This window comes from Microcaecilia unicolor, chromosome 2 (assembly GCF_901765095.1).
Source record: "Microcaecilia unicolor chromosome 2, aMicUni1.1, whole genome shotgun sequence".
In the NCBI taxonomy this organism is placed as follows: domain Eukaryota; kingdom Metazoa; phylum Chordata; class Amphibia; order Gymnophiona; family Siphonopidae; genus Microcaecilia; species Microcaecilia unicolor.
In genome coordinates this window covers 510,415,227-510,434,285 of record NC_044032.1, presented here as the reverse complement: position 1 = coordinate 510,434,285, position 19,059 = coordinate 510,415,227, and the positions used below count along the sequence as shown (strand labels likewise).

Genomic DNA, 19,059 nt, shown 5'->3' with positions numbered 1-19,059 from the left:
TAACAAAAGAATCCTGTATGACATTTCTACCAACTACTTGCCTTATTGCCTTTCTTCAGGAGAATTAAATTTTAATAGTGGTTTCTAATGTTGAGATTGGATTTTTACTAAATGGTAGCTTCATTACTTGTTTGGTTTACTTTAGCAAATATGACCTTCTTATGTTCTAACAAAGTGTAGCAAGGCATTACAGTTATTGCTAACTAGTAAAAAAGGCCCGTTTCTGACACAAATGAAACGGGCGCTGCTAGCAAGGTTTTCCTTGGAGAGTGTATGTTTGGGAGAGTGTATGTGAGAGTGACTGTTTGAGAGTCAGAGTGAAAGTGTGAGTGTGTGAGAGAGAGAGTGAGTCTGGGTGTGAGTGTGTTTGTGAGAGTGTGTGTGTGTGAGAATGAGAATGAGAGTGTGTGCAAGTGTGTATGTGAGACACAGTGTGAGAGAGAGTGTGTGTGTGTGGGCGAGAGAGAGAGTGTGTGTGAGACACAGATTCTCTGTGAGAGTGAGTGTGTGAGTGACTGTGTGGCACATAGAGAGTGAATGTGATACAGTGTGAGACAGAGTGTGTGAGAGTGAGAGTCAGAAAGACATTGTATATGAGAGAGAGAGTGTGAGCCGTGCCCTCCCAATCCATGGCCATCTGTCCCCTGCCCCCTCCATTCATCCTTTTCCAGCAATTCCCCTCTCTCCCTGAGCCCTGCCCTCCCAATCCATGGCCATCCATGTTTCTCTGTCACCTGCCCCCTCCATTCATCCCTATCCAGCATTTCCCCTCTCTGCCTGAGGCCTGCCCTGCAATCCATATCCATCCATGCCCATCTGTCCCCTCCATTCATCCCTATACAGCAATTCCCCTCTCCCTGAGTCCTGCCCTTCCAATCCATGGCCATCCATGCTCCTCTGTCACCTGGCCCCTCCATTTTTCCCTATCCAGCATTTCCCCTCTCTGCCTGAGGCCTGCCCTACCATCCATATCCATCCATGCCCATCTGTCCCCTCCATTCATCCCTATCCAGCAATTTCCCTCTCCCTGAGTCCTGCCCTTCCAATCCATGCTCATCTGTCACCTGGCCCCTCCATTTTTCCCTATCCAGCAATTGCCCTCTGTCCCTGAGGCCTGCCCTGCAATCCATATCCATCCATGCCCATCTGTCCCCTCTATTCATCCCTATCCAGCAATTTCCCTCTCTCCCTTAGTCCTGCCCTCCCAATCCATGCCCATCCATGCTCCTCTGTCCCCTGCCCCCTCCATTCATCCATTTCCAGTAATTCCCCTCTCTCCCTGAGCCCTGCCCTCCCAATCCATGCCCATCCATGCTCCTCTGTCCCCTGCCGCCTCCATTCATCCTTTTCCAGCAAGTCCCCTCTCTCCCTTCCATGACCCCCCCTCGCATCCATGCTTCTCTCTCTCCCATGTCCCAGCCTGGCCCGCCCTCTTCCCCCCCCCCCCCCTTCGCATCCATGCCCCCCCCCCTTCGCATCCATGCATCCCTTTTTTTTTTTTTTCTTTTTAACTTTACCTCCGTGGCGGTTCGTGCAGCGAAGCGTCAGGGAAGGAGGCGGCGCTCCCGACGTCTAGCTTTCCCTTCGCTGTGTTCCGCCTTCTTTTGAAGGCGGAACACAGCGAAGGGAAGGCTAGACGTCGGGAGCGCCGCCTCCTTCCCTGACGCTTCGCTTCCGGATTTGTTTGGTTTGAGGCGAGGGCGGGGCAGAGACGGCTGGCTGGCTTGAAGGCTTCACACCACGAATCCACGAACCCTTCAGCCTGCGAGTGACGTCAGATGGCTTCATGGCTTCATGGCTTCACAGAACGTTGTCCTCAGAACGTTGAGGGTGCGTTTTATTATATTAGATATTTATGTGGTAACCACTGAACTTCTTTATTAACTGTCAGTCGTCCCCATCATCTTCCCATACAGTTAATGCAGAAGAAATATTACCATATGTTAACTACTACTACTAATAATCATTTCTATAGCTCTAACTATATTGTGGGTAATACAGTGCAGGTAGCTACATTTATTCAGGTGATACAAACATTCTGCATGAATGTGCAGTTGTTACCTTCATGTTAACAGTAAGGCTCATTCCCCTCTGCGTCTTACCACATTCTACATTAACTGTTAACATGAAAAGCACCAAAGCACCTACCTAACTGTTACCTGTTAATTCAGCAGTTAGCGCAGTGGTTCCCAAAACTGGTCCTGGAGGAACCCCAGCCAGTCAGGTTTTTAGGGTATTCACAATGAATATTCATGAGAGATTTGCCATCACTGAAACCATTAGAGCATTCAGCGCACAATAACGTACGCTAACCCGGCTCTAACCCTGTTTAAGCACTGTTGTTAGTTTTGAGCATCGGCCCCTTTGTGTTTCAGTTTAATATAGTTCTTGGTAAATTGAACATTATATTGTGAAAGTTTTTTTATTGTGGTGAAAATAAGAAATCATTGCAAAAGTACTCATGTACTTCCTTTCTTGGGACCCAGGTTTTTCAGCCCATGTTGATGGAATATTTTACTTATGATGAACTGAAGGACATTAAAAAGAAAGTAATTGCTCAGCATTGCTCTTGCAAGGGCACTGCAGAACTCCGTAAGGGTCTAAGTGTCTGGAATCAGGTTGAAGAACTCCAGAAGGTGTACAAGTACTCTGTGGATGAGAAAGCAGATCAGGGTGAGTTCTTTTTAGTTTCATTAAACTGGTTCATTACAGTGTTCACAGAAAAGATTTAGGGTTGAATTAATGTGGTTATATAAGATTTTCTGACTACTTTGGTCTTCAAGTGGATCCAAAGTTGGTATGATTAGAAACCTGTGTTTTCATGTTGAGTAGTATTGTCCATGACATTGTATAGCAAAATGTTCTAAGCTTGCATTGTTTTTACAGTGGCTATAGAAATCTTGCACTCAGTTCCAAACTGTACATCTTTTATTGCCTTTCAAGAACATAAGATCATATGAGTAGCCATACTGGGTCAGACCAATGGTCCATCTAGCCCAGTATCCTGTTTTCCAAACAGTGGCCAAGCCAGGTCACAAATACCTGGCACAAACCCAAATCGTGGCAACACTCCATACTACAAATCTCAGGGCAAGCAATTGCTTCTCATGTCTGTCTCAGTAGCAGACTATGGACTTTTCCTCCAGGAATTTGTCCAAACCTTTCTTAAACCCAGATTTCCTTGTCATCAAGCAGATGAAGCCATTACGTATGGGTTATGTCCATCAACCAGCAGGGGAGATAGAGAGCACTCAAACTTTCCCAGTGCCCTCTTGGCCAGCTAGCTCCACTGCCTCTCCAGTATTCTCTATCTCCCTTAGCAGGGTGGCTGCAGCTTGTTCGAGCTCCAGAAAAATCTGCCGGGAGGTGGTTCCTGGCTTGCCAGTTGTTAACCGGGGTGTTGGAGGCTATAGCAGCTTCACTTTAAAGGCACATAGGTTAGCCCTTTCCCTGCCTTACCCATACCTCTGTGGATGTGGACATATTGCCTTGTTTTCCCTGTCCTTACCCACCAACAGTGGATGCAGGCATATAGTTTCGCCCTTTCCCTTACTTTCCCACTCATCTGAGCCTCCGTAGTCTTCAATACCTCTGCTTTCCTCACAGCTTAAAAAAAAAAAAAGTTGCGTCGCGTTTTTAAACGCAGAGACGCTGGCACAGAGGTTTTTGACCTGATTTTCAGCAGGATCGTAGTTGTACACTAGATCCTTTGAGGTAAGAGTGTTTTCCAACTCCTCCGGGGTGGGCCCGCGATCGGGGCGATTTTGGCGCGAAACCGCCATTTTGGATTTTACCGCCGTTTTTCGGCGATGGCTGCGGACAATGTAAAGCGCTGTTCCACTTCTGGCAAGCGCAAATCGGCAGCAGGGCTCTGTAAATCGTGCTGTATTGGCGTAGGAGCCGGCCCGAGCATAGCGAGCGATGTTTCTTCCCGCTCTGAGCTGGCAGCGGGCGCCATTTTGCTTACACCGCATGGCGCGGCCTCCGTGGATACGGAGAGACCTGAGCCGGGTGGGGCACCTCGAGATGAGGTTATTTCAGGAGTGGCTAGCACCGGACAGGATTTGGGTGCCCAGGGTGAGATTTTCTCCCCGGATTTTGTGCTTTTGCTGCATAAAAGCATACATGATGAAAAGAGCCCTTCCTCAAGGGTCGCCTGAGGCTCCTCTGATTGCCCCCCAGATGGATTCTGGCCTGGGACTGCCCAGTGAGGCTTTTTTCCCGGATGCTTGGCCTAAAGATAAGCGCAGAAGGGTTAATTCCCCTTCAGATTGTGGTGCACCTTTTTCCCCCCCGTGGTCGGGGTGTGAGGATTCGGAGAACTCTGACAGACGTTCTTGGTCTGAGGAACCAGAGTCAGGTGCGGATTTACCACAGGATCTGGATGATCCCTCCGCGGTGAGGATTTTCCACCGTGATTAGCTGCCAGCGCTTATTTCAGATACCCTGCAGGCCCTCTCGATTGAAGATCCTGACAGTGGCATGGCCTCCTCGGGTAATCCCAGGATGGCTAGTACCAAGAAAGCTGCTCGGGCCTTCCCTTTGCATGACTCCATCCTAGAGCTTGTTTCGGCTCAGTGGGCTGACCCCGAGGGACCTTTGAGAGTTTCCAGGTCTGTGGGGCAGTTATACCCTCTGCGTGAGGGACATATGGCTCGTTTTCAAATGCCTACAGTGGATGCCCTAGTCACTGCGGTGACAAAGAGAACTACCCTCCCTGTTGAAGGAGGTGTTGCCCTGAAGGATGTTCAAGACCGTAGGCTGGAAACAGCGTTGAAACGGTCCTTTGAAATTGCAGGTCTCACTGTTCGGGTGTCTGCATGCAGCTGTTATGCTGTGAGAGCCTGCCTAGCTTGGCTGCAACAGGCAGTGGCTCAGCCCGGAGATGGAGCGGAGCCCTTCTTGGATGTGGCTCCGCGGATGGAGGTGGCCTTGTCCTTTCTGGCTGATGCCCTTTATGACCTTGTCAGAGCTTCGGCTAAACAAATGGCAGTAGCAGTGGCAGCTCGCCGTCGTCTGTGGCTACGACACTGGGCAGCGGACATGGCCTCTAAGCAAAGGTTGGTGAAGTTGCCTTTTCAAGGACTTCTCCTATTTGGTGAGGAGTTAGAGAAAATTGTGAAAGGCCTGGGTGATCCAAAACCCCAGCGCTTGCCCGAAGATAGGCAGAGGCCTTCCTCTAAGGGCCAGGCGGTCCACTCCTCGTGCAGACCTCGCTTCCGTGAAGCTAGAAGGTACCGCCCGGGGCGTTCTGCTGGGTTCACTTCTCGTGCCCGTGGTCAGCAGAGGAACTCCTTTCGCTCGCACAAGCGTTCCGCAGCCGGTGGCTCAAGACCAGGAGTTCAGGGGCGACCCTCTTAATGATGGTGCGCCGGCCCTCTCCTCGATGCCTGTCATTGGAGGACGGCTTTCCCTCTTTGTCGAGGAGTGGGCCAAGATTTCCTCAGATCAGTGGGTTCTGGACCTGATCAGAGATGGATACAGAATAGAATTCAACGCCCCAGTAAGAGACGTGTTGTGGAGTCCCGATGCGGTTCTGCCGTCAAACGGGCGGCGTGGAGGAGACTTTACAAGGTCTGATTCAGTTAGGGGCAGTGACCCCGGTGCCTCCCGCCGAGCAAGGCTGCGGCCGATACTCCATCTACTTTGTGGTGCCGCGAAAAGGTGGGTCCTTTCGCCCTATTCTGGACTTAAAAGAAGTGAACAAGTCCTTGAGAGTGCGGCATTTCCACATGGAATCCCTGCGCTCCGTCATTGCGGCGGTTCAGCCAGGAGAGTTTCTCACGTCTCTAGACCTGAAAGAAGCTTACTTGCACATTCCGATTTGGCCCCCGCACCAGAAGTTTCTGAGGTTTGCGGTGTTGGGAAAACATTTCCAGTTCAGGGCCTTGCCTTTTGGCCTCGCCACAGCTCCCCGAACCTTTTCGAAGGTAATGGTGGTAGTAGCTGCTTTTCTCAGGCGAGAAGGTATCAGGGTTCTCCCGTACCTAGACGACTGGCTCATCAGAGAAGACTCTGCAACAGAGAGCTTACAAGCTACAGCCAGAGTGGTCTCAGTACTGCAATCTCTAGACTGGGTCGTCAATATGGCCAAAAGTCACCTGTCCCCTTCACAATCTCTAGAGGTTTTGGGGGCCAGGTTCGACACAGTCTCGGGCTATGTGTTCCTACCCGAGCTAAGGCGGTGCAAGCTTCAGAATCAGGTCCGTCTGCTCCTGAGGATGCCCCACCCGCGAGCTTGGGACATTGTCCAGCTGCTGGGATCGATGACAGCCACGATGGAAGTGGTACACTGGGCGAGAGCGCACCTGAGACCTCTACAGTATTCCCTACTCCGGAGATGGTCTCCTATTTCTCAGGATTACCAATGCAGACTTACTTGAGCAGGTCAGAGCAATGTGCAGGCCGATTATCTGAGCAGGCATCAGATCGATCCAGCAGAATGGAATCTGGCAGACGAAGTATTCCTGCAGATCTGTGCCAAATGGGGCAAGCCCGTGATGGATCTAATGGCGACAAGTGCCAATACCAAAGTCCCCTGCTTCTTCAGCAGACGGAGAGATCCTCGCTCGGTGGGGTTGGATGCCTTGGCTCAACCCTGGCCTCCGGGTCTACTTTATGTGTTTCCCCCATGGCCCTTGATAGGGCGCCTGCTCTTGCGGATTCGGCTGCACCCAGGAGAAGTGGTCCTCATCGCCCCGGATTGGCCAAGGAGACCTTGGTATGCAGACCTCCGACAGATGCTCCTGGAGGCTCCTCTGCCGTTACCTCTGGTACGGAACCTCTTGACTCGGACCGGTAGCCATGGAGGACGCCGGCCGCTTTGGTCTTACGGCATGGCTATTGAGAGGGCGCAATTGAGGGATAAAGGTTATTCCAATAAAGTTATTTCCACTCTCCTGCAAGCCCGCAAGCGGTCCACTTCCGTGGCTTATGCCAGGATTTGGTGCCTGTTTGAGTCTTGGTGTGCTTCCAGAGCCATTGTTCCAATGCGGGCTCCTGTCTCGCCGATTCTGGACTTTTTGCAGGAAGGTGTACAAAAAGGCTTGGCCTATAATTCTCTGCGGGTGCAGGTGGCATCGTTGGCCTCCCTTCGTGGCAAGGTGGAAGGCGTGTCTTTGGCTGCTCACCCAGATGTGGCACGGTTTCTTAGAGGGGTGCTTCGGCTCCGACCTCCAGTGCGAGCACCCTGTCCAGCTTGGAACCTGGGGCTAGTTTTGAAAACCCTGCAGGCATCTCCTTTTGAGCCTCTTCGGCGAGCATCGGAGAAAGACTTGACACTGAAGGCCGTTTTTCTGGTGGCCATTACCTCGGCGAGACGGGTGTCAGAGCTCCAGGCGCTGTCCTGTAGAGACCCATTTCTGCAATTTTCAGAGTCCGGAGTCACGGTTCAGACCGTGCCTTCCTTTATGCCTAAGGTGGTTTCAGCCTTTCACTTAAACCAGCCTATTTTCTCGACCTCTTTTTCAGAGGAAGAGTTTCCAGAATCTTTTGGGCAGCTGCACCTTTTGGATGTGCGCAGGACTCTGCTGCAGTATCTGCGAGTTACTAACTCTTTCAGGACTTCTGATCATCTGTTTGTTTTGCTATCCGGTTCTCGCAGAGGGTCTCCAGCGTCTAAAGCCACTATTGCCCGCTGGCTCAAAGAAACTATCTTTTCAGCTTATCTGCTGGCCGGCAGGGTTCCGCCTGTAGCCTTTAAGGCACATTCTACTAGAGCGATTTCTTCCTCTTGGGCTGAAACTGGAGCACTCTCTCTTCAAGAGATATGCAGTGCAGCAACATGGGCTTCTAAGCTCTCCTTTTTTCCCGACATTACAGGCTGGATGTGGCTGCCAGGAGGGATGCGCGTTTTGGTGCACAAGTGCTAGCGCGTGGTGTGGCTTGTTCCCACCCTATCTAGGGATTGCTTTGTTACATCCCATACGTAATGGCTTCATCTGCTTGATGACAAGGAAGGGAAAATTAGGTTCTTACCTTGGTAATTTTCTTTCCTTTAGTCATAGCAGATGAAGCCATGAGCCCTCCCTGTATGATTGTCTGTATGCTGTGAATCTGTTTTTCAGGTTCTGTTCTAATTTCCTGAAGTTCCTTCCTTGGGAGAAAGTTGGAAAACAATCTTCAGGATTCATGTTCAGTTTAAATTTAGGAGGATGTGTTCATTCCCTCCAGTGTGTTGGGAGGATGTGTGATTCCCTCTAGGAGGCGCGTGTGTTCCCCTCCAGTTCTATAAATAGGAGGACGAGTTCATTCCCTCCAGTGTGTTGGGAGGATGTGTGATTCCCTCCAGGAGGCGCGTGTGTTCCCCTCCACTTATACAATAAGGAAGATGAGTTTATTCCCTCCAGGAGGATGTGCATTCCCTCCTTTATGAGTTCATGCCCTTGTGATGGGCCATCGTTCGCTGTGAGGAAAGCTCTTGTGATTCCCATTGCGGTTTGCCATACTGCTTTGGAAGCTTCAAATACTGAAGAGGCAGTGGAGCTAGCTGGCCAAGAGGGCACTGTGAAAGTTTGAGTGCTCTCTATCTCCTCTGCTGGTTGATGGACATAACCCATACGTAATGGCTTCATCTGCTATGACTAAAGGAAAGAAAATTACCAAGGTAAGAACCTAATTTTCCCATACTCGTTCTACACCACTCAGGATTTGTAGACCTCATTCATATCTCCTCTCATCTCTCTCTTTTCCAAGGCACTTGCTCCATGTAATCATACATCCTCCCTCACAACAGCCAAGTGAAAAATATATTCCAGAAATCCTGGGGAAAAGAAATAGGGGGTGGGGGGGCTTGGAATAGCTATGGCCAAGTGTTCTGCTTCTGTAGCAATTCTAAATACTCTAAATTCTGATGTAATTAAGTGCCTTCAAAAGCACACACCAAGTGAATTAGTCCCTATCTGTGTTAAATTGCACTGATTCAGATGATGACTGGATACATTTAGCAGTTCTTCTGGTTCCCTATGTTTGGGTAGTGCATGTCAAAACAAAGACCCTACCAGGAGCACCATGGAGATGGCAAAAGAACTCCTAGGAAAAACTTGTGAAAAAGCACAGATCCAGAGGATGTGTATAAAAATTACAAAACTCCATAAATATTCCTTGGTACATGTTTAGGACAGTTATTAAGAAATGAAAGGAATAGAGCTATCCCTTCAAACTGAATGACTGAACAAGGAGGAGATTGATCAGGGAGGCAACCAAAAGGCAAATGACAACTTGGAAAGCCACTTTGCTATACCACAGAGAGGCAGTATATCAAGAATCTCATAAACATAAACAGATACAGGTTTCCATGGACGAGACTGGTCAAAATGTGCAAATATCCAGGCCCTTCAAAAATCTGAAAACATGCAAGTGAATCCAAACAAGCACTCACACTTTTTTTTTTTTTTTTTTACAAAAGTGAAGGAGGGAAAAGCCCTCATAATGCTGCGGCAAATAGCAACGTCAAAGTTGACTGCTGAGTCAGTGGTTACATTTGTACGCAGTAAAAAGACTAATCATGGGTCAAAAAACCTCAACAAAATTATATATCAAACGTAAATGCCATACAATTACAGTCCACATGAGTGAGCACTTGTAATATTAGTGCTATAACTTGTAACGTTTGAAGCCTTAGAGCAAGGATTTTTGACTAAGAAGGAATGGCGGTTCCTGAATCGTAGACATCATCATACTCTTGTGCTGTATGTTTTACCGAAGATACATAAAAGTCTTGACAAACCTCTGGGCCGTCCCATTTTATCTCTTCGTGAGTCTTTATTGGAACCTCTTTCTACATTTGTGGACTACTTTTTAAAAAAAAACGTTTAGTGCTTTTGTCCCAGTCGTATGTAAAGGGTACGACCCACTTCCTTCAGATATTGGATAACATTGCAATTGCTGAGAATGACCATTTTTTTATGGTCACATCCTATATAATAAAACTCACCCTCAACGTTCTGAGGACACTGACGTCACTGTCAGGTCCTCCGGGCACTTCCTTCCAGTTTGAAGCCTTCGTGGTGGTGAAGCCACCGAAAACACTGTGTTGGGGCCCCGCCCTCGCGTCAAACGTGATGACGTCGAGGGCGGAGCAATGACAGAAGATTGAAGGTGGCGTGCTGAGGTCAGCAACAATGGCGGATGGACACCGATGGAGTGAGTACGGAGGGGGGGGGAAGTCCGGAAGGAAACCGTGCTAGTACCCGTTTCATTGCCGCAAGAAACAGGCATGTTTTACTAGTTGAATATAAGATCATTATATACCTTCATTACACAACATCAAGCTCTGGAAGGTATGAAAGCAGCTTTGGACTCCAGACCAAGACGTATGGATGTCCCCACTGAATTTTTATTAGAATTGGCTGAGTTAGCTTTATGCAAGAACTTATTTTTGTTTCAAAATGATTTTTATTTGCAAACGTCTGGTGTAGCGATGGGAGCATAGTTTGCTCCTTCCATTGTTAGCATTTATATGACTGATTTTGAAAAAAACTTGGCTGGTTGGTTCTCCTTTCAATGATTACATTTTTATTTGGAAACGTTTAATTGATGACGTTTTCATGTTATGGAGGGGTGACGTCCCAGTTAAGTCTCTTCATTGATTGGTTAAGCATCCACAATTCAGCCATACAGTTTACCTATGAAGCTTCAGACAGTAGCATTCATTTTTTAGATGTTATGGTTGATAATAGAAATGGGGTGTTTCATACTCATGTTTTTAGGAAAACCACTGACAGAAATACACTTACAGTACAAGAGTTGTCACATCCCAGATAATTAAAGAACAGCCTTCCGTAGTCCAAAGTTTTTGAAATACCGTAGGATTTGCAACAACATCAGTGATTTTAAACAACAAACCAGGGATTTGGCTGGAGCTTTACAACCAGAGGGTTATCCATTTCAGGTTTTGAAGAGATCGTATACTAGACCACGCTATAATAATTGCGATTTACTGCTTTCAAAAGACTTCAATCTTCTCATGATGATCCTTGTGAGATTTTCATTTTACGATACAAGAAGGGAGGGGAAGAGGTGGGTAACATTATTTCTCCGAGGACAAGCAGGCTGCTTGTTCTCACTGATGGGTCCGGCAGCCCTGAAGTCTGGAAATCTACCTAGCAACAAAAGTTTGCTAGAGCCTTTGGTCGCGCGCGGGCACGGCCATCTTCCCGCCCGTCACGTGGGGACATCAGTTTCTTTTTGTCTGCGGTTGAGAGAGACTGTGTTTTGGTTCCTCTCAGCGCGTCCTGAGAAAGCCTTCGGTTTTTTTTGTGCTCTTTCGCGTGTTTCTCTTTTTCTTTCTTCTCTGTAGGCTCCTTTGAGATGTTAAAGTCTAAGGAAAACTTTTTTTTTTTTTTTAGTGTTGGCCGGCTTAAGTTTCGTTTTGCCGCCATTGCGGCCTTCTTTGGCCGCCCGTTCGGGTTTTCTCCCCTTTTGTGCCTTCTTTTGGCACCATCGCCGACTTTGACTTCGCCACCGCTATTTTTCCATCGAGGATTCCCAGCGGCTTCAAGAAGTGTGGTCGGTGCAGCCGGACAATCTCGTTTTCTGATCTACACGCGTGGTGTATTCAGTGCCTTGGGCCCGAACGTTGCCCAGCCGCCTGTAAATTGTGTTTCAGTCTCAAGAAGCAACATAAGTGGCGAGAAAAGCTCAGCGGGGACCGTCTGTTTGGAGCTTTGCCTGGTATTTCGGCATCGATGTCGACAAAGGTACCGAGTTCGGAGGTGTCGATGTCTGCACCGGAGCAAGTATCGACGTCAGGAGTGCAGGTTATGGCTGTCTGCAGACCACTGCGTGCTGGGAGTAGTGAGCCGTCGAGCGGGTCTCCACCTGTCTTGTAGGCACCTGCTTCGCAGGCCCATCGGGACCGACCTTCGGACCCGAGCCCGAGGAGACGTTTGGATTCGATGTCCTTGTCGGTACCGAGGCGTACTGATGCCGTGCCTCGGGCGAAGGCTAAGAAGCATCGGCATCAATCTCCTTCTCGACACGGTACCGGGAGCTCCGGGGCGTCGAGGGACTCGGCACCCGAGAAGCATAGACGCCGGGAGGACCGCTCCCCCTCTATTCAGGAGGTGTCGATGCGTCGGTCAATGGACAGCCCTGTACCGCCTCATCCTTTGCAGGTTCTGTCTCCGTCTCCTGTACCGGCTCCCCTGCCTTTCCCGATAGAGACTCTGACCAGCGCCTCTGAGCCATTCTCCCAGGTCCTCCTGGAAGGGCTGTGGCGCCAGTCTGTACCGGTACTGGGGGTGCTTGCGCCCTTGGTGCCGTTGACAGAAGCATCGGCTGGCTCCTTGCCTGTGGTGAGGTCTGCGGCACCGGTACAGCTTGCGGCATCGGCTTCGGCGGCCACCCAGGTCGACTTCCCGTCGTTGGAGGGAGCTTCATTGCCACCGCCGAGGGAGTCGGCCTCTCAACGACACCGTTGGGGACATAGTTCCTCGCAGTCGACGTGGGCCCGGTTACGGACTGCTGTTCGAGAGCTTTTGTCCGATACCGAGCAGGAGGACTCATGGGAGGAGGAAGAGGATCCCAGGTATTCTCATCCGAGGAGTCCTTGTGGTCTTTTTTCTGACCCCACTCCCTCACCTGAAAGAAAGCTTTCCTCCACCGGAGAGCCTTTCTTTTGCCTCCGTTGTCCGGGAAATGTCTGTGGGCATTCCCTTCCCGTGGTTACTGAGGATGAGCCTAGGACTGAGATGCTCAAGGTCCTTGACTATCCTTCGCCACCTAAGGAGTCGTCCACTGCTCCTTTGCATAATGTCCTGAAGGAGACATTGCTTAGGAACTGGACGAAACCCTTAACTAATCCCACCATTCCTAAGAAGGTTGAGTCCCAGTATCGGTCCACGGAGAACCTGAGTTGATGAGGAACCCAGTTACCGCATGACTCTATGGTGTGGAGTTCTACTCTCAAGAGAGCCAGAGTTCTAGGGATTTTGCCTCGCGCCCTCGGGGCGGGAATTTAGAACTCTTGATTATTTGGGGAGGAGGCCTACCAGTCCTCTATGCTCGTGTCCAAGATCCAGTTGTACCAGCTGTACACGAGCATCCATATGCGGAAACAATGTGAAGCAACTGGCGGACCTGGTGAATAAGCTCCCTGTAGAGCAGAGCCAGGCCTTTTCAGTAGGTGGTCAGGCAGCTGAAGGCGTGTCGTAAATTCCCTGTCCAGGGGTGCTTATGACACTTTTGATGTTGCATCCAGGTCCGCTGCTCAAGGTATACTGATGCGCAGACTGTCATGGCTGCGTGCCTCTTACCTGGACAGTAGGACCTAGCAGCGGCTTGTGGATGTTCGTTGCCGTGGGGGCTAACATTTTTGGCGAGAAGGTTGAGTAGTTGTTAGAACAGCTCAACCTGCGGGTAACTGCCCTCGATAATCTCTCCCACCGGGCGCCTTCAGCATCTACCTCAACTGGTAGAACGTTTTTTCCGGGGAAGGAGGAGTGCTCCCTATTCTTACAATAAGCGTAGGTACACTCCACCTTCTCGACAGCCTTCAAGCTCAGCCCCAGCGCGCTCGTTCGCGTCAGCAGCGTGCACCCAGGCAGGCCCCTGCAGCTCCCCAGCAAAAGCAAGGGACGGGCTTTTGACTGGCTCCACCTGAGCATAGCCACCATAAACGTACCTGTGCCGGACGACTTGCCAGTCGGAGGGAGGTTAAAATTTTTCACCGAAGGTGGGCCTCTCATAACCTCCAACCGGTGGGTTCTCCAAATAGTCCTGTTAGGGATACACCCTCAATTTGATTTCTACACCTCCAAATTGCTCAAGCTCCTTCAGTTTTCAGCACAGGCAGGTACTTGCAGAGGAACTCTCTGCCCTTCTCAGCGCCAATGCGGTCGAGCCCGTTCCACCACACGACAGGCTAGCATCGGATGCCTTTCTCCTGCATTGGGGGAAGGGCCTTCTTTATGCGTATCCTCCCATACCTCTGGTGGGGAAGACTTTGCTGAAACTCAAGCAAGACCGAGGAACCATGGTTCTGATTGCTCCCTTCTGGCCACGTCAGGTTTGGGTTCCCTCCTCTTCTGGAATTATCCTCCGAAGAACCGTGGAGATTGGAGTGTTTTCCGACTCTCATAACTCAGAACAAGGGGGCGCTTCTGCATCCCAACCTCCAGTCTCTGGCTCTCACGGCCTGGATGTTGAGAGCGTAGAATTCGCTTCCTTGGGTCTCTCCGATGGGTGTCTCCCGGGTTTTGCTTACTTCCAGGAAAGATTCCACGAAGCGGTGTTATTCTTTCAAATGCCGTCTGGGTGATAACAAGGCCCTAGATCCTCGCTGTTGTCCTACACGACCCTGCTTGAATACCTTCTACACTTATCAGAGTCTGGTCTCAAATCCAACTCCGTAAGGGTTCATCTTAGTGCAATCAGCGCTTACCATCAACGTGTAGAAGGTCAGCCTATCTCTGCACAGTCTTAGTTGTTTGCTTCATGAGAGGTTTACTTTTGTCAAAGCCCCCTGTCAAACCTCCATAGTGTCATGGGATCTCAACTTCGTTCCACCCAGCTGATGAGGGCCTCCTTTTGAGCCACTGAATTCCTGCCATCTGAAGTACTTGACCTGGAAGGTCATTTTCTTGGTGGCTGTCACTTCAGCTGGTAGAGTCAGTGAGCTTCAAGCCTTGGTAGCCCATGCTCCCTATACTAAATTTCATCACAACAGAGTAGTCCTCCGCTCTCACCCTAAGTTCTTGCCGAAGGTGGTGTTGGAGTTCCATCTGAACCAGTCAATTGTCTTGCCAACATTTTTTCCCCAACCTCATACCCGCCCTGCTGAACGTCAGTTGCACACATTGGACTGCAAGAGAGCATTGGCCTTCTATCTGGAGTGGACAAGCCCATTCAGACAGTTCGCCCAAATGTTTGTATCATTTGATCCCAATAGGAGGGGAGTCTCTGTCGCGAAATGCACCATTTCCAATCATCTAGCAGATTGCATTTCCTTCACTTATGCCCAGGCTGGGCTGACTCTTGAGGGTCATGTCACGGCTCATAGTGTTAGAGCCATGGCAGCGTCGGTGGCCCACTTGAAGTCAGCCACTATAGAAGAGATTTGCAAGGCTGTGATGTGGTCTTCAGTCCACACATTCATATCTCACTACTGCCTTCAGCAGGATAGCCGACGCAACAGTCGGTTTGGGCAGTCGGTGCTGCAGAATCTGTTTGGAACTTAGGATCCAACTCCACCACCCTAGGCCCATTTTTGTTCTGTTCCAGGCTGCACTCTCAGTTAGTTGTTTTCTTCGTAGGTCAATCCTTGTTATGTCCTCGCCGTTGCGAGGCCCTATTACCTTTCTTTGTTTTGAGTGAGCCTGGGGGCTAGGGATACCCCATCAGTGAGAACAAGCAGCCTGCTTGTCCTCGGAGAAAGTGAAGAAACATACCTGTAGCAGGTATTCTCTGAGGACAGCAGGCTGATTGTTCTCACAAACCCACCCTCCTCCCCTTTGGAGTTGTTCCTTCTTTTCATCTTTGCTTTTTGATCTAACTGATGTCCCTGCTCGATGGGCGGGAAGATGGCCGCGCATGCGCGGTGCGTGCGCCTGCGCACGACCGAAGGCTCTAGCAAACGTTTGTTGCTAGGTAGATTTCCAGACCTCAGGGCTGCTGTGGACGTCACCCATCAGTGAGAACAATCAGCCTGCTGTCCTCGGGGAATACTTGCTACAGGTATGTATCTTTTCTTTTTACAGGAACTGGGACATTATGCAGTCCCATAGTATATTGCAGGATTGTCATTTAAGAATTGCCTTCTCCAGAAACCAGAATTTAAAAGAAATTTAGTGTCCTGCAGATGTAACAATACGTTCATCCATTGATATAGGTGGGCATTCAAGGTGTGGGTCTTGAGAGAATTTGAACAGTTTAGAAAAAAAAAGAATGCTCTAATATTGACAGATCTAAATATGCAAAATTGGTGAATGTCTGTCCCAAGCACTTGCAGCAGCAGTTGCTGCTAAAGATGCTTTTTTATCAGGTTTTAGCATGGGGTGAGGGAGAGAGAGGGTGGAGACATATATTTTTTATTTTGGAGTATATGCTTTGACCCCCAGTAAAACATTTTTCCCCTGGAAGGTGTGATTGAGTGGAAAGAATTAGCATGTAATTCTGATGCACTGACATGATATAAAATGTGAAAAACTGTAAACGAACATTTTAAAAGCAAGAACTTGGTTCTGAGATTCAAATAAGTTTTTATTGTTCTAGTGTGGCTTAATACTGACAGACTTTGGCCTTTGTGTCTTTCCTCTCTTTTGTGGTTCCAGCTTTTAAAAAATGATCTTTGTTGCCTATGACAGCATGAGCTATCATTTTGCAGCAAAATAGTCTTTAGCAAAGGGCCACAGAGCACTACTGTCTGTAGCCTGGTGCATATGCGCCCTGAGTTTTCACTGGCAATGCCACTGTTAAGGAATGACTAAGGACCCCCCCCCCCCCCCCCAGGCAAAGGCTTTGAATGCTGCATCTACAGAATTTTCAACTCATCTTAGCCTGGGGAATTAAAACAGTCATGGACATGGCAGTGCACGGTTATACTGCTAACCCAAGTGTTTTCTAAAGCTGAAAACCAGCAATTTCAGTGAAATGGCTCTTTTTGTTCATGGCTTCAGTTAGTTTCTGCTCCGTTTCCCAAGACTGCTTTTTCTTAGCACTTATTTTTAAATTTAATATTTGTTAATTTTCCAAAATACAAATATGCATTGTTCTCAGAAAACTCATTCCATATAAAAAGGAAAAGGGAGCATTTTACCAATCATATACAGTCCAACTTCTAAACTAAAGCGTCAAATCTTTTAGCGAGCAGCCCACCAAAGATTCAAAAGGTGGCCTAGTAAGGGCTGAAAGTACTATATTTATTTGTTGCATTTGTATCCCACATTTTCCCACCTATTTGCAGGCTCAAAGTGGCTTACATTGTTCCGTCATGGCGATTGCCATTTCCGGAGTGAGAGATGCAAGTGGTATTACATTAAAGATCATGATTGACATAGTAGATTAAGCAGTCGAGTATAAAGAGTACATATTCGGAATGAGAGGTAAAGTGGTATTGCGTTAAAAGTTCATTCGTGGTAGAGTAGACCTTGGTAGTCGAGTATAGAGAGTTAGGTTTTATCCAGTTCTGGCTTGAGTTTCGTTGTCTAGTATTAGGATGGATCATTGTGGTATGCCTTGTTGAACAGGCTGGTCTTCAGTGATCTCTGAAAGTTAGGTCGTGCATTTTTTTCACGGCGGGTGGTGATGCATTCCATAGCTGTGTGCGTATGTAGGAGAAGCTGGATGCATATGTTAATTTATATTTTAGTCCTTTGCAGCTGGGGTAGTGGAGGTTCAGGAATGTGCGTGCTGATCTTTTGGTGTTCCTGGGTGGTAAATCTATGAGGTCTGACATGTACACCGGGGCTTCGCCGTAAATGATTTTATGAACCAGAGTGCAGATTTTGAACGTAATACATTCTTTAAGTGGGTTTGGCTCTTTCGTATTTCGTTTTTCCAAATATGAGGCTGGCTGCTGTGTTTTGGGCTGTTTGGAGTTTCTTAATGATTTGTTCTTTACATCCGGCATAGATTGCATTTGCAGTAATCTAGGTGACTTAGCACCATTGATTGTACCAGGCTGCAAAATATTTCCCTTGGGAAGAAAGGTTTTACTCTTTTGAGTTCCCACATTGAATGGAACATTTTCTTTGTTGTATTTGTCGCATGGCTTTCTAGTGTGAGATTTCGGTCAATTGTATCTCCAAGTATTTTCAGGCTATCTGAAACAGGAAGGGTATAGTTTGGGGTGTTTATAGTGGTGGGTTTGCTCGTGTTGTGATGAGAGGATGAGACATTGTGTTTTTTCTGCGTTAAGTTTTAATTGAAATGCATCCGCCCATGAGTTCATGATTTGGAGGCTGTGATTAATTTCATTTGTGATTTCTTTTAGATCATGTTTGAACGGGATGTAGATCGTGACATCATCTGCGTAGATGTATGGATTGAGGCCTTGGTTGGATAACGATTTGGCCAGAGGTGTCATCATTAGGTTGAAAAGGGTCAATGAAAGCGGTGATCCTTGGGGTACTCCGCATTCTGGTTTCCATGGTGCTGATGTTTTCATATTAGATATCACTTGGTAGGTTCTTGCAGTTAGGAAGCCTTTGAACAACTAAGAACGTTTCCTCCAATCCTGAAGTATTCTAGGATGTTTAATAATATTTTATTTTGATCCCAAGCAGGAAAAATCGCTCTAGATGAGGACAAAGTAATCCTGCACCTCTAAGGAAACAAACATCTGGATGACTAGCCAAAGACTTTCCTTTAATTCTACCTCGAAAACAAGACAATACCGCAATCTGCACCTTAAGGGAAGCAATTGCCAAGCCTTTATCAAATCATTCCTGTAAAAAATCTAAGATTTGGACCACCGATGCACGAAATGGAGAAAAAGATTGATTGGCACACCAAGCCTCAAAAATACGCCAAGTGCGAATGTAATTCGAAGAAGTTGACTGATGTCGCGAGTGAAGCATCGTAACTATGACATTAGAGGAATAAACCTCTCTTAGACAATTGCACCCTTTCAAGAACCAAGCCGTAAGACGAAATCAAGCCGGATCTGGATGAACTACCGGCCCTTGAAGGTCCAGAGAGTTTGGAAGCTTGATAGGAGAGTCGACTGCGAGACGTACGAGATCTGCATACCAAGATCTGCGAGGCTAATTTGGCGCTATGAGAATTACTAGACCTGTGTGTGTCTCTTGATCCATGGAATGACTCCCTAAGAGGGGCCATGGAGGAAACATACAAAGAAGATCTGATTGCCACATTTAATGAAGAGCATCTATTTCCACTGCTCTGAGATCTTTCCGACTACTGAAGAATCGAGGCATCTTGAAGTTGTGTGCGGTAGCCATCAGATCCATGATTGGTAATACCCATTTATTGAGAATCGCCTGAAAAGCAGGTGCACTGAGGTCCCATTCTCCTGGATCTAGGGTGTGACGACTGAGGGAGTCCGTCTGGACATTGTGTCCCCACCACATGAGATGACGACAGGTCCGAGAGATGGAG

The 19,059-nt window shown here is 48.3% G+C and overlaps 1 protein-coding gene across 1 annotated transcript in view; it reads left to right on the top strand.

The window, feature by feature from the left end:
• FBXL5 (F-box and leucine rich repeat protein 5) overlaps positions 1 to 19,059 on the top strand; it is a 149,420-nt gene that overhangs the window by 40,861 nt on the left and 89,500 nt on the right. Inside the window, exon 4 of the mRNA XM_030191207.1 lies at positions 2,487 to 2,673. Coding sequence (XP_030047067.1) covers positions 2,487 to 2,673 — 187 coding nt within the window. The remainder of the gene's footprint in view (positions 1 to 2,486; positions 2,674 to 19,059) is intronic.